Genomic DNA, 16,691 nt, shown 5'->3' on the forward strand with positions numbered 1-16,691 from the left:
TATTTCACTGGATAGCTAGTAAATAAAAACAAGTCCATAACAACAAGAAGAAAAACTTTATAAGGATATAAACCTGGATTAATAACTTAGAAATTCAAAGCAGCATGAAGGAATCATTCAGCCCATCACCAGGGCACTGCCAAGACGATTCTGCACTGCTCTATATGCTGGAGTCCACTTTTCTCCAACAGTGTTTTACAACAAATAGAAGTGTTAACTCTTGAAAACCTGACACCAYGAGGTCAGAAAAATTCCATCAGACGCACCTGAAGAATGAATGGCTTTGCTCCTTTTCTGCATAACTTCCATTAGTGCACCCACAATTCCTGAGGTGGGCGCAGGTGTAGGTGGTGCACTCTCCTGACCATCAGATACCTTGGAAAAAAGGTTACAATAGAAAGATGCAATTAGCAAAACAGAACCTCTGTACTTTGAAACAAACTTTCTTGTAAGATTAATGATTTTATTTTCCAGCAGAAGAAAGTATGAAATACCTTGTTCCTTTAGCTCAAACTGCAAAACCTTTATTTAACAAAACTCAACTTTTTACCATGTAACAGAACTGTAGTTAGCTGTACCCAAGGTTAAATATTTCAGCTCTGATGAAGTGAGTACTCATCTAATGGAAAGCTTCTTAATATGGTTATACAGCATTACTTGTGTGACTGCATAGCCATTATTTTTTTTATCTTTCGTATATACCACAGTTTGTTAACTGAAATTGCTTCAGGCTGATAATCCCTTCCGAAGTAATTGACTTTAATAAAGCATACCTCTAATAGCAAGTAAATATAAGCACACCCTCACCCTTTTTACAGCAGAAGCCTCAAGTGCAGAGGAATGGCAAAAAAAAAGTACCAGCAAGCAAAATTGTTTTAAAGAAATGATTTTTAACGTATTCAGTGACATCAGTAAGAAACAATAATAGCCTGTGCTGCAGCAGAACAACTAAGGCATCTCTCATGGGCAGTACTTGTTYAGCCAACTTCTTACAAGCTTCAACATTTGTAGAATGCAGGTCCATTTTAACATGGAAAGAAAAACAAACCAGTAAATCTAGTGCTTGCCTTCCACTACCTGCAGTTGTTTAGGTGATTTCACTGAATATTCAGGAGAGCAGCAATCTTTCATAATTCTTGCAATAGTTCTGTACAGCCATGATACTCTGGCATCACCATAGTAAGATTTGTGCTTAAAGCTTTACTCAAAAGTGAGGAATGAGCTTGAAAGGGTAATTTCATGCACCAATACTCATCTATACCAAATGTGTGTTCTTTGAATTTTCTCAGTACTACTGTTTAGTCATCATTTCAGAAACTCTAAAATGTACAATCCAGSCCCCAAAGCAGAGCCACAATTTACTGTTCACGCTGCATTAGTAAGTCTCAAGCGAATGTGGATGAGAAACAGCTTTTACTCACAGATTTCAACTGTATACCCTGTCGTATCTGGTCTAGCAGTGCATCTCTTCCTGAGCAGGACACTGGTCGACTGTTCTGTTCTACCTTCTTTAACTGAGCTCCTTCTCTGATTTGATCCAAGAGCGCTGCTTTGTTTCCCACAGGAACTGGRAGCTGGTGATCAACCTCTGAAGGAAGGCCTGGTGGTGGCGGAGGCCCRGGAGGGGGTGGCGGAGGCGGAGGGGGTGGAGGAACAGCTGAGCCACTTGCTGGTGGCGGCGGGGGCGGAGGTGGGCCCGATGGTGCAGATGAGGAATGCACTGGCGGTGGTGGAGGGTACATGCGGTTTGGAGGAGGCGGGGGCACTGTCGCACCAGGTCTAGATGGAGGCGGGGGTGGAGGGGCCGCTGTGGGGGCTCTGGAAGGAGGTGGAGGTGGTGCCCCCCGGCCCCTTGCAGGGGGAGGAGGAGGGCCCGAGCTATGGGGAGGGGGAGGGGGAGGTGGAGGTGGTCCTCCTCTGCAAGGTGGTGGTGGAGGTGGAGCTGAAATAAAACAAAACAATCTTGAATTACCTGCTACTCAATAGCCACAAGTCTTYCAGAGGCTGGCAGAAAAAGAAAACAGGCTGTGCCTTGCCTTTTGCAAGGATCTCTGTGCCTGTGCAACTTTTACTAATTCTGGATTAAATTGGATCTAGCTGAATATATGCTATGCCTACATGGCAAACCAAGCTGAACATACTGTCTGTATCAGTTACATATTTTGTAAAGGACTCAAACACTACAGGAAGCAAATGCAATACACAGAAAGACTGATCAAAATTCAAAAGAATCCTGTAAAATTTTGTTGGGCTGGGACAGAACAAAAGAGAAAAACTTTTCAGAAAATACACTTATAGTGAAATACAGAATTTCCACTTCATAATATATCCATTACTTTATTAGGTAATTACAGACACACCTATTTTTTTTTAAGCAATATCTTCTAGTAACAAAAAAAAAAACCTTACTAATGCATTACAATGCAGCATAAACTGACTTGGAGTCTCTTTTACTGAGAATTACTTCCAACCGTATCTTTATGGCAGGGACTTTTCAAAGCAAACAACTTTAGGGCTACATACAGGATCATTTCTCTGTGAAGTAGCCCTGAAATGTACCTGCTTTGCTAATGGCATTTAAAATAGTATTGTTTCATTTCCTCTTCCATCAAGCATCTAATGGTTTATGGTACTTAAGGTTGTGTAGTAGCTGTACATAACTACTTAATAATCCAGGTGTCATCATATAACTAAGAAAATTCATGTTTAATTTAACATGCCTATATTATGAAAAGGTATATTACACTCAAGAAGATACTTCTTTACCTCTTCTATTATCCCCTTCAYGTTACTTGCAAAGAAAGTAGGCTAGCCACACTGGCATAGAGAGGTGACATCCCTAAAAATGGGATTTTGGGGAAGCAGGAGTCACTAGTACCTCAATGCCTCCTTTATAGAAAGACACTACTCCTAAAATCACGTATTATGTTCTTAAGTTCCACGAGATGCTGGTTTTTATTCTACTTCTTCACAAGAAAAACACAGAGAGAATCGCCTCTGAAACTTCATATATTTTCCAAGAGACAGGCTGCCAACATTCTCGATTTTAAAAACTCCCACCATTTTTGGCTGATRTATCTGCAGTTTCCTTTGCAGCCACTGGAGGGCGGTATTACCAAGTGTAACAACAGCCAAGCACTCCAGCCGGGGTTTTTGCAATACTGAGAAGATTCTCAGCGTGGTCATGGCTCCAGAGCCTGTACTGCCTGTAGACTCTGAATATAAGGTTTAAGTTTTCCTACGGAAAATGGTTTATTTGCATTATATTTAGAGAGATATGCCACATCCAGTCTCTTGAAACAGCATTCAGCCTGTCTGCACTCAACTGAACAGAAATGAGGGAGGAGAAGAAAGGAGAAAACACCATCAACTCTTCCTCTCTCCCTTCCCCCTCAAACAGATGGTACAAGCAAAACAAGAAAATAATTTTTTTTCATAAATGCASATTAATCTGTACACTGCTATTAACAAAAAAGTTTGTAGAGTCTTTTACTGATGGTACTGTCACCAAAAATCAACCACCAGTACCAAAAATAGGGAAAGGGCAGGGTAAACAGGAAAGTAACTTCCATCTCAGCAGAATGGCTTGTCAGTACCCTAGCAGGGTGAATACAGAAGCACAGAAATTCTTGCAATAAACACAGAAAAATGTGTTTCAGTTAAGAAAGAACACTTCAAACAGCAGTCAAGTCTATACATCAAGTAACGCAATTATGGATAAACCTGCTGAAATACTGGAGTATTTTATCTACCTCTATCAAAAAGCAGAGGTAGATTATCATCATGCATGCCACAGACGAGACMGTTTTTCTTTTAATTGCATACATGCAAGTGGCCATAATGTGAAGTTAACACACACAAAATASAAAAAGAGGCATTTAAAAAATATTTTAAGCTAGTCATAAGACTCCAAGGCAAGTCTTCTCAATCTAATTTTACAGTTAGCAATCTGGAATCAATGACTCCATAAACATTTAAACAGAGTTAAGATTCTATAGAGATGCTCACAGATTTCTTACTGAGAAAAAAATGTAATTGAAGTTTTGCTTGCCATTTAACTAAGAAGTTTGAACATAATTTTTAGTATTGCAGTCAAACAGGTGCAGACTAAGTTATCATCTAGGAAAGAAACCACAGAACAGCATGAATACTTTTAAGTATATGCTCAGATGTCAGCTCAGGTACATACCACTCCACCGAGGGGGACCTAAGGAATAAATGTAACAAGTCATTGACCCTGATTCTGTATCTCTTCAGTCACTGAACAATTTACACACTGGTATCAAACGGCTATAATTTCAATTTATATAATTTTTCTCTTGAAAACTGCTGTAAGCAAATTTTTGAAACTCTGACACTAGTGTAATTTTAAACTGATATGCTATCTTCCACTAGATAATGCTTTGGCTAAGATCACATTTAAAGGTTAGGATGGTGCAGCTTATTTGAGCGGGGTTTTTTTTAGCAGAATCATGCTCAAAACCAGTATTTTTATTTTCAAATTAGGAAAACACAACTTTAAAAAATAACATAAAATTTGCAGGTCTGTAGCTGCTGCAAGGCTCACTACATAGTGCTGCCAGGGTAAACAGGCACCATACATAACTGCCAGCCATGTACTACCACTACAGCTGACAACAGCATTATGGCTTCCAAGTCTTTAATTTATTTAAAAGATTGAGATTGTAAATAAATATTTAACACACAGTCTGAAAAATCTGTATCACACATACTGCATAGCTTTGCAGTAAGACTAAGTGCTACTAGGAATTTCTTAATTGACATAAATATCCTTATTCCTTAGGGATAAGTACTCTCATGGGTCATGCCAGAATGTTTTTATGTATAGTGTATGGAAACGTGATCCAGTGCAACTGCAGTGACATTAAGTCCAGCAAAGAGAATCAAAAACTGTTCACCATCAACAGTTTATATTCTAATTTTTTAGGCAAAAAATGATGTTAATTGTTATGAGTAAATTAAAAGAATCCCACCTTGTCTGCGCAGCTCATTTTTAACAGCTTCCACACCTCCTGTTTTTTCAATGAAATCATATATGACCTTTGAAGTTTCTTTGTCTTTTAGCTGAGCCTCTGAAATTCCACACAGATCAAACAGATTTTTCAGTTCCGGGTCTAAGTTGTTCACCTGCAARTCAGATACATTAAATAGTTTGAAACTTGAAGATATATTTTAAAGATATATTTGTATTGAGGGGGAAAAAATACCCACAAACCATTGTCCCGAATGAGTTAAATGAAAGAGCAAGGTGACATAGGTGTCTCTTGGTTGACTTTTCAAGTTGGAAAGTACTACTTTAGGAGGGGTAAATACCCTGCAAGAAAAACTGAAGGTTTTGAATCTTTTCCCCCCTTAGTCCCAGATCCTGCCTATTCCCTTCTACTCCAACATCTGTTTACATCACATTATCAAAYTTGAAATTTTATTGTATAATTAAGTTTTCATTTAATGCAAATCTTTTAAAATTACATAAAAAGCCTCCAAAGTTTAAATCATTGTCTTCAGTAACTTATTAAATTACTTACATCAAAACCTGTGTTAGGATCCCAACCAACATGTCCAATGTGTCTAAAAAAGCAGAAAAGTCCATTTAATCAATAAAATTGAAAACTAAAACTTGCTAACTAAAATAAGAGGACACCAAGACAACTGGAAATTACTACCATCTTCTAAGCAATTCTTATTCCTCAGTGCCCCACTTGAAAATGGAATAGTAAAACTTCTTTACTCCCACTTTTTGTCTCACATCCAGATAACCAAGTGGAGAATTTACTTCTCCCCTTAGGTTACAGTCTGTGGCAAAATATAAGGCTTCATGCCATGCTGCGGTGCACACAGATGGAATAATAATAATAATAATGGAAGGACTGCACAGAGATCAAGGAGAAGATTAGCCTTGACACAGCAACTGGACTTTGAGCTGTTGCCAAAATCTTCAGTGCCATGCAGCTAGAAAACCTCCTTTTCCCTGTCATCACTGTGTGCTCTCTTATCACCCTTCTACCATTCAGGTCTTTCAAGGATAAGTCAGGACTCTTTTCAGCTGCCATCTTCCTAAGCTTCTAATAGCCATTTCATGTGGCTACTAAAGTATTCTTCACATGATGCTATAACCAGTTAGAATGCAGACAAATTTTGTGCCCCTYGAAGCTACTTCAATGCTACTGTCATAGGGCATGGAAGACGGAGCCATAATGTTACCAGAACTCCATGTTTGTGATTCTTTCCACCTATGATCAGTTCTAGAAACAGAACACAGTCTTCAGGAAGTTCAACTCAGAGTTATAAAGAATACCAGGTGAGCTGTTAGCAGCCAATGAATTTTAGGCTACGCTTGCCAAACTACAAACACTGTTTGGCTGCTGTTGAGCAGTGCCTCGCACAACAGACCTTGTATTCTTGGCTGGGACTGTTATTACCAACAGCACAAGTTATTTTCATGAGAATATTGAAGTACAATGATTGGTTTTGGTGTAACTATGACTAGTAAACTACTTAGTATAAGAACCAAGAAGAAAAGTAAAAGGTCTGGTTTAAAGTGACATTATGCCATAAAAAAGGAAAACAAAAGGAAGTCCCCTGTTTTGCCTAATTATTTAAAAGCCTTTAACTAACTACCAAAATATGGGATGATTTATTGATTACAGAATTCTAAATACTAAGCTACAGCTTGCTTCAGGTAATTTAGATGTGCATTTCCTAAGGCAGTCTCGTAGCTGATTGCAATGTATAAACTGGCATAAGTAAATTGACATAAGTTTACCAATATACTCTTACCCACAAATTTGTGCACATCTGTGCATTTCAGGATGCTCTTTTAAGAGGTTGTGAGCATACAAYGCAGAATTTGACGCACTTAATTGATACTAAAGTTTTTTCATCCTTCAGAGTAAGATAAATTATATGTACACACTGACTGGAACACATGTTTTTCAGGTCTTTTCAATGCATACGTACTAGGTAGACCCCAAGTCTTACGCTACTTGGAAGAATGTATACAGTAATAAGTTATATYCATGTTAAGTACAGATTGTTGTTTTTTTCTCTAAACACTGCAATTCCACATCTCTCTAACAGAAGGCATTTAAAAAATTTTGTTTACTGACTGCAACTTTGACCTAGCATGAAGAGCGACAGTGCTGGTCTTCACCAGTATCACAGCACAAGTGATATACAAGYTATCCTACTGGCATATTTGCCTAACAATACCAAATGCCAGTTTCTATGTTTATACAAAACCAACAATTAAAGAATCTTACTAAGATGACACATAGCTGCTGCACTCTACAGGAAAATTCAACAGACCTTAAGCCAGAATGACTTTCAAGAGACATCTTCTCTAAAGGTTCACCATTTGCAATTTAATCTTACATTTAATGGTACTGATACATTTTGTTTGAACTTAATCAAGTACTTTTATCACCTTACTCTMAGCTTTTCTAGGTCACAACCTGATAGACATCATAAACAAAGTCTCAAAGTAATTTTATATCTATGCTGCTGCATAACCAGTTCCACAAATTCTGAATAGAGGTTTGACACAGTAATGCAAATTTTGCCTGCATATGCTCAAGCCTGCATCAGTAGAGMCACAGTGACCAGCTACCAAGCACTCTTAATTTTTTTTTGTTCTCCTCTTCCTTCTTTTCTGTATTTTTCTGTTCAAGTGACACTAACARATGCAGCACTTCACTAATACTCAGATCAGTCACAAGAAGGTTGAYGCATCACTTTTCTAAGCAGAATCTGATTAGGGAAGTGTTTTTGCCCACCTCTCCTTTCATGTTCTGTCCCCTATCCCATTACACAGAGCACTGTCTCGAAACACTGCAGTAATATTACTGTAACTGGTAATGTCAACATTACTTTTGTGGAGTTTTATTCTGGGAAAAACATGTCAGAGTAAGTAATGCAACATACCAGTTCAAAAGAACAAGACATTCACTTGGCATCTAAACCTCACACTGGTTTTCTCACGCTTCACAGAAACTGATCTTTACTGTAACTAACTCAAGCTCTTTAAGTTCCTGTTGCTTCAGCAAATAAAGCAYATTTATTTTAAAAGGCAGAAGAAGCTTATGACATCAATTAATGTCCAGGAAAGCAACAGTCAATTTAGTAAAGTGACCAAAACCAAGCTTCATGAAAGTGGTACATCACAACTACTCCAGAAGATTAAAGATACATAAGAAATGACATCAGAARAATTTCCTGAAAGATGTATACATGCATGCTGTACTTCCATCACAAGATACAGATCCTAGCCTACACATCAGAAAAAGTCTRTAAACAGAAAGCCAAAGATGAAATTATGGCAAGTCATTTCTGTAGTTATGACAAGTCAGGACCCAAACATGTATTCCACATGACRAAGCACAGCAAAACATGCACAGGTGTAAGAACAACAGTGTTAAAGACTTGAACACTGAGGCCATATATAGTCTCCACTGACCTGACAACTTCAATAAATAAGGCATCTCTGTGCAGCTAAATTGTCCCTAAGCTAATTCTGGATAGCAAGTTACTTTTTGTTTACAGCTGCAGCTAAATCTTCATCTGAGTATAAGCTAACCTTCTTTTAAACCCCACAACATTCCATCTARCATGTACTTAGTTCAGGTTATACAGATTCAAGACTTGACCATTTTCAAGTGTAATTGGCACAATTCCCCCCCAACCCCACCCAACTAAATGCCAACACCTCTCACTCTCTCCMCGCCCCAAATAACAAAATTCCCACCCATCCAAAAATCAAACTGAAACTCAAAAACATACTTACTGGAAATTAGATGGAGTTCCAATATCTGCCTTTGTCAATCTTCTCTTTTTAGTTTTTCCTTTCTTCTTTTCTTTGGTATATGAAATATTGTTGACTTGTGGAGTATAAAATCTGTTAGTTGTGATTTCTGGATTTTTGATATCAACAGTTGCCATTGGCAGATTCGGGCCTGTGAAGGTAAAGTACATGTTTTTCACTACTGTGTTTCAACAATGCCATATTTAATCCACAAATTTTGGGGGTTGTTTTTGAGCTGTAGAATACTTGTACTCTAGCCACAACTKTACATGTCACATACATCCTACATCCAGAGGGGTTCTGGATGTCAGATGCATAAACTCAGTTATTTGATTAGAAGAAAAAAAATGTTGCTAGGCTAGAGCAACAGAAATATTTTTTAAACCACAACTTGTTTTTTGCCACATGCACAGAACACATGGAATGATGAGACCCATTAAGTAAGATACAGCATAGCTACAATCCCAGGCAAGACCAAAGACATGACTTTCAGGAACAGTTAGACCCAAAGAGCCAGTGGGCAGCACACCGAACTGATCTTTCAGGAGATAGAACCTTTGCCTAGTAAGCCCCAAGTGGGAATGCCTTCTGCCATGACACACAGAACCGTAACAATACAACAACTTCAGAAGACTATGGACACACTACTATAGGACATCATATATAGGACAGTATCTGTGGAACTATTCAGGATTTCTTCATACTATTCTTTGATTTTCAAAAGAGAGAAGTCCCAGACACAAAACAGCTTGAAGAGACAGTAAAAACACTACCAGAAATACAACTCATAATTTGTATGTTTCAGTTATTTTCTCAAACTTTGTTCTTCATTACAAACAATTCTGAATTATTATTCTAGTTATGTAAAATGCATCTGAACTATACTCCTGCCAATTTTAGCATTTTAATATTATGTTACTTGTGTAACACTAGCAAGCAAACTAGAACATGTTCCACCCAGGTTTTTTAGCTTTGACAGGACAACTCTTGACATAAGCAAGTAACAGCTGTACTTAAATATGAAGAGGCAATTTATGCATTTGTCATATACATATATACATGCATACACAAAGTAGTTTTTTTTGGCTTTTTTTTTTTTTTTTAAAGGGTAAGTAATTTCAGTTTCGGAAGAATGAGATTAAGCAGTTAATTTAAAACTAGTTTTGCCAGAAGTAGTTTGAAACATTCCCTACTTCCCTGTGACTTAGGACTCAATGTTTGGTAAATCAAATAAAGTAAGACCCAGTCTTACCAGGCAAATGATTAAAAGAATCTAATTAGACTCTGATAAATCTGAACCTTATTTTGACACTATCTTTTCGTAACTGCATTCAGGCAAGCCTTATGTTTACAGTCCAAAATAAAAATCAGAAASGACAAGTAGACAATACAACAGATAACACCCTGACATTTCTAGTTAAACACCTCAGTGGAAGCACCTAGTACTGGCCACGACAAGAAACAAGAGCAGAAACATGACACTGGGCTAGACAAAACTCATCTAAAACACAGGAGAACCCTGACATTCCTGTGGGAGTCTGAAAGGATGAGATTTAAACTCATTGAAACTGCAGGAAAAATTTCTRAAGTGTTTTCTGCTAAGCAGAAATGCTTTGATCTAAAAATGTTATGATCTAGACAACTGTTCTTTGAGAATACCAAAATATAAATGGATTACATATGACTACACGAAACAATTTGCATTGATAAAGTTTCACTTAAAATTAGGCACTGAATTGCCTAATCATCAAATATTATCAACTGTAAACTTAACAGTAAAATCTTGAGAATGAATTGAAAATTACGGTCAATTCCACTGGTACAGAACTAAAAATACTAGGAGTCAATCTTCACTTTAATCACCTGTTACATTTTCTTTAATCACCTATTACATGTTACACTCTCCCCATTTTCACCTATTATATTGGTATTTAGAGATTCAATAACTGTACTGACATTCAAAAAAGAGACTGGTACCTTTATAATGCCAGTAAGTTTGTGACATTCTTCTTTCAATTACTAACAGTCTTAGAAAATGCATCTTTTGGGATGTAAAATCCTGAACTAACCAAACATGGCCATTTGTATGTAAAGCAGCAGCCATTTGCATAAAACTGAAGTTTTATTCAGCTGAACTAAAATTTGATTGATAGCCTGATTCCTTGATAATAAYATTCATATGAGTGGTCACAGTAAGCTTAAAAGATGAAAATTTTCTTACCGTCTGGTTTAGACCTTAGATGTCCACGAGGGATAAAAGAACTTTGTAAAGAATTGTACTCTTCTAGAACTGCCATATTTATATCCAGTAAAATTTTTCCCATCATAAGACAAGCACCTTCCCCATCAGGTGTAGACAGCTCAATAAATGAAGATGAGAGAGGCATATAGAGCTCATCATTAGGAAGTACCTGACAGTACAGTGGCCTTAAGCATCCACTGTTATCAGTATCTGTGACATCTTCAGAAGGAGCTCCAGAAAACGTCGTACAGAACATTTTGAAATGTTAATTCTATTCTGTATTTTAGTTAGAGCCTGTCTAGGTATCTGTCTCAGACTACAGACAGCTCTACAAAAAATGCAAACTGTTCTAGTTCACAGCTGAAACAAAATTCCGCCACATGGTTCTTCAAGATTCCCTMAAAACCTAATACTCTGACAAATCCTCACTTCATCCAGTACTTCACTGAGAGGTCAGTTCAACCACAATAACTCTTCTTTATTTGCATAGAGACCTAGCTATTACAAATGAGTAGAACACAAATCCCAGGAAATTACAGACTAATACATTTTACATAACTGTTAATGCCAATTTGAGTTTAATCCTGCAATTCTACAAAAAAAAAATCTTAAATCCGTATCACTGAAAACGTCATACAAAAGACAGTGCTTTTTCCATGCAGCTTCAATGTATGCAGAAAATCCAGACTAACTAAAATTCCCCACAGTATTTCAACCATAGGTCATGTGAGTACAGAAATGCGACTGTTCTTGTTTTTCAGCTTTAGCGGTAATAATGCATTAATACCCAGTACAAAAAAAAAAAAAAACCAACAGGTGTTACATCTTTTCTCCCCTACAGAATTTCACTGCATATGCAGAGTAAAACAAAAACTGTCTGTTATTACATGTAGGTGGGGGGGGTTCTTCTAGTTACATGCTGATAGAATGTATCTGCTCAAATCTTAATCCCAAATACTGAAATGTGAATTCTGTGTAGAGTGTAACAGTTGGAGGCTATAATCCATGCCGTGACCATGTCTCACTGCTGACCACTGAGGACATGGCCACACAGCCTTCTACCAGCAGAGAAGCCAGGCATTACAGAATTTGATAGAATCAGAAAAGAAAAATGGACAGGTTTTGAAAGAGTACATGGATGTTCCAGGGAAATAGTTTATTAAAAAACAGATATGCTGAAACCTTTGAAGTGATTATAAATCTGAAACACTGAGCACAAGCCCCATGCCTTCAACAGAATACTCATGATATATTTCAGCATAGGGACAATGACTGCAAATTTAGTATGAGAATATTTTTCTCAGAAAAAAATTGTTGGCCAAGGTCTTACAACATGAATTATGGAGAGTATTTTAAGCACAAAAGTTTTTGCAGGCTTAGTTTTCTTAAATCTTATTTCAATCAAGGATAGGAAACTAAACCAATAAATTGTTTGTGCTACAATGGAGACAAAGGATAAATGACAGGAGACATCACTTTTTAACCTCAGTGTGAATTCAGAAATCAAAACCACCAAACTTGACAATTCATTAATGTGCCATTTTTGTGATTTTGGCATAGATGGTAAAAAAAGTTCGGTATCAAACTCATACATAGTATGAATCATTCCAGCAATTTAATAAGAGGACCTCCCGAGGAACCTGTATCTTCATGCTAGGGAGACATATTCCAGAGAGACAAGGAGATTCAAGTAATTATTGATTCAGGAAGAGCTTAATATTGAAAACATATGACATAAAACTAAAAGATTGTTACATGGTTAGTCAGGTATACTGAAACTGAAATTTTATGTTCTGTTAAAACCATCATCATTATGCCTGCCATTAAGACAAATGGACTAACTTCGTACAGTGAGCCTGTATATGCATATGCGGATGATCACATAGCAAATGCAAGGTACAAAATTTTCTTCTCAATTTAAACTGAAGGGCCCTCTGTCCTATTTGCAACAAAATATGCTGTTCCAGAAACATTCTTTACAAATGCCAGCTAAGTCACAAAGTTTTCAAGCCACAACTAAACAAATACCAAACAGAAAAAAAAATCACTTCTAACYTCCAGTTTACTACTTTCATCACTACATGACTATCCTGAACAAAACCAAAACAAAGCTATATATAAACAATAAATGGCAGCAGAAGGAAAAAACAAAATGCAGTATTCATGCAAAAAGCTTACCATTTGGTGGATCTCGTCTTTTTTCTGTTGAAAAAGAAAAAGAACCATTTAATCATAGGTATTACAGGAAAAATTAATTCTAAATTTTAGTTTCTAGTGACGCTTTCAGTGACCTTAATTTCAAACTTAGGAATCTACTAATATCCTTCAAATCTACCTGTGCAGTTAAAAAARGTATTACAGAACAAAAAACCACAATCTTAGATAATAAGCACTGATTTCAAGTGTACAAACAGCGCAGGAGCATAAGGCAACAGCTACTGACTTGGTTTCAGGCATTTCAGCTATGAAGTAGAGTGAAATATTCAAAAAGCATCTGTTTTAGTACAACCTATAAAAGTAAGATTTTTGAAGCATTATGCTTTCTGATGTCCACTGAATGAAACTGTTCATTTTTATCTGAAATGTAATTAGCACTTTTAAAGTGCATCGCTCTCTCACAGAACAGAGGTAAGACACTTCACCTATGCTATCTTACAGGTAACTGAACAATATGGAAAGAACTAGAATCTAGTTGAACTAGAACTAGAATTTGATATTAATGTGATATTCTCTTCACAGCACCACAGTTTTTCACAGACCATGAAGAATCTGGCTTGATGATTAAAATGTAAACATTTCACACCTCAATATTCTCAGCCTATAATAGTAAATTCCCCCTTAAAGGAGACTTCCCCGCTTATTATTAATTCCTATCTACACCCAGTATACATTTGCAGTATTTGTGTATCCACACACACACTCTTAAGAAATCTGGATTTAGCAGCACCCACAAAGGCAAGCAGTTTACCATCTCAGTACACCAAAACCCACAACTCTGTAAGGAAGGTGGTACATGTCTCCTTTTCAGATCTGGAGTATCATAGCCTAACAGGAGCTCCCAAAAATTGTGYAGTAAGAATTTTTAACAGGCATTTCACTTTCCAGCAAGCCCCAGAAGAACTGTTAACTTGTTATACTTTTCCAGACTCACAAACGTAAGACGGGAGAAGGTGCCTCCACACATTGTGCTGACCTTGTCCTAGGAATACTTAAAACACCCAAAATATACAATCCTACATATGCAAGCCAACTCAGTCTCATGTCAGTCTGACGATCTTCAGATAGAAATAAATAAAGAAAGCTGTCAAGACCATCAAACCTTCATGGGAAGGCAACAAAAACCCGCTGAAAATCAACTTTTGATGAACAAGCCTTCAAAGACAGCCAGCAGATTTTTAGGTCACAGCAGGTTAGGCTCAGGCATAGAGGTTGAGAACCTCTGCACGAGTGCTTCAGCATAAGATATCAAGTCTGAGGTGAGAAAAAGGGAAAAAAAAAAAAAGGAAAAAAAGCAGAGAAAAAAAGGGGGTTTTGGCCAAATACTGTGCTTTTTCTTCCTACAATATTCAGTTTAAGAAACCATATGTTCTACTGTCACTAGAAATTAAAAAAAAAAAAAAAAAATCAACCCTGAACTCAGCCTTTGGACCATTAGAATTTTAGTCAACAATTCAGGAAGCAAAGGAGAGTGCAGGACTTGTGGCAAGTCATCTGGCATAGGAGGGGAAAATGGCAAAAGCAGGAGGTATTCAGAGGAAGCATTAGATGGCCTTGAGTCAAATCATGSGAACCCATTACAATTTTCATTACAATAAATAGTTCAGGAGAAAAAATAGTGGGAAATGAACCAAAACATTTTATACATTTCCTGTAATTTTTACTGGCTAGATTAATTTGTGTCCCAAAGAGACTAGCTCTGTTTCTTTGTGGTTCCCACTGCTGACAAGAAAATACAAACTTTTGTTTCTGAAGTGCAGATGAGCTGACTGGAAGAGTGGTAGATTTTTCAGTTTTTAAAGGTGAACATGACTACTGATCTAAAACAGAYGAATATCAGCTGCTGCCTATGTACAGAAAACACAGCTCCCTTCAATGAGCATTCCTGGAAAGGAGAATAAACTCATCCAAGACCTGAATCCAGTGCAAGATGAGCAGGTTAGAGATACCCTTGTCATCCAGGCATCAAGAACAAAAGCTGTGACCAAAGATGAAAGAAAAAAAACCCAAAACAAATTCAAAAAATCCCTGTCCATATTAAGTATCTATCTTGAAAATTATGAAGTTCATTATGAAGGGACTCAGGAGCTAAGAGTTTGTGCAAGAAAACAGCAGTTTCATGGAAGGTTAACAGAGCTCCCATCCATGAGCTGCAACAATACATAAAAATTAGGTCTCCTACTTCAGAAATAACTACTTGCAATTAAGAACAAAGGTCTGCTACCATTTCAGGGCTGAGYGCTCAGCATGTAGAGAAGGCACTTGTGTGTGTACACACATTAACATTTCTGAGGCAAGATAATTTTTTTAAAAAAAGTAATGGTCTCTATGTGCAATACCTACAGTGAGACAGTACTACAGTGACAAGAACTGAGAAAGGACACACTGTGCTCATCCTGCTTACTGGGGAACTATCTGGGACTAGCTGAAGAAGTAAATGGAGAGATTATTTAAGTAAATCTACAGACAAATTAATGAATTATAGCAATTTTTTTCTAACCTAAGGCTAAAAATTTAATTGACACAAAAAAAAACTCCCAAGAAACCCAAAACCTCCAAAACCCACACAACAAAAATCCCAACCCAAACCAGAGTTTAGCTACCTGAAAACCTGCCCTATTACAAAGATTAGGACAATAGATCAAGAACTCTTTCTCTGTCTTTGTCCCTTGTTCTATTCTCTATTTGGTATTTTGTACATTTGCAAGCTCTTGACTATTCTCTATTTGGAGTCAAACTTTCACCTCTGGACCTCCAGATGGATTTACTCAGGGGTTGTCTGTATACTGGAGTGCATTTCAAGCTGAGTGAGGAAGAGCAGAACACTGTTGTGCTTTCTCTTAGTTGTCAGACAGTATTTTGTGTACTAACTTCAGCACCAAGTCATAGCTTTRTGAGCCAGAACTGCTGTTATTGCTACCTTTCAACAACGTAATTTTTCCCTAAGACTCCTGAAGAAGTCTCCTAGCAAGCCCTGAATGGTATAACAGGCAGCTAAATAAGGTAAATTATCACAATATACTTAGAATTAAAAGCATTTCAGGTGGCACTGCTATGAAATTAAATACAGTTTGGAAGGTATGGGAGTTAAAATCCTATTAAAACAGAAAARCATCAAAACAATCAGACTATTACCTCTGTGGCTGGGAAGATATACTAAGATGCATTAATATTACAAATAATATACAACTTTTTAATTATTTGTATTACATACAAATCTATGTGTAAATTAATATATGTTTCATATAAGGAGTCATAAATAAGTAAAAGCATAAACACCACTAGCGTATCAGCTTTGATGTGAACAACTGCAAAGCCTGTTATTTTAGAAGCACAATCAAATAGCCACAATGACAAATACAGGACTCCATCTGGTGGCCTGACTAAGGAATATCATAACTGTTTCAAATTTGT

General features: G+C 37.0%; 1 protein-coding gene across 2 annotated transcripts in view; it reads right to left on the reverse strand.

Moving 5' to 3' along the window:
- The window catches only part of WASL (WASP like actin nucleation promoting factor), a 48,445-nt gene that overhangs the window by 3,897 nt on the left and 27,857 nt on the right, over positions 1-16,691 (reverse strand). For both annotated transcript variants that reach the window (XM_057378606.1, XM_057378614.1), the window contains exons 5-10: positions 13,239-13,262; positions 8,801-8,969; positions 5,547-5,589; positions 4,995-5,148; positions 1,422-1,942; positions 267-375 (exon numbers count right to left, since the gene is read on the reverse strand). In XM_057378606.1, coding sequence (XP_057234589.1) covers positions 267-375; positions 1,422-1,942; positions 4,995-5,148; positions 5,547-5,589; positions 8,801-8,969; positions 13,239-13,262 — 1,020 coding nt within the window. The remainder of the gene's footprint in view (positions 1-266; positions 376-1,421; positions 1,943-4,994; positions 5,149-5,546; positions 5,590-8,800; positions 8,970-13,238; positions 13,263-16,691) is intronic.

Source organism: Malurus melanocephalus, unplaced genomic scaffold, assembly GCF_030028575.1.
Source record: "Malurus melanocephalus ecotype Western Australia unplaced genomic scaffold, MMel_1.1 scaffold_11, whole genome shotgun sequence".
NCBI classification, from domain to species: Eukaryota; Metazoa; Chordata; class Aves; order Passeriformes; family Maluridae; genus Malurus; species Malurus melanocephalus.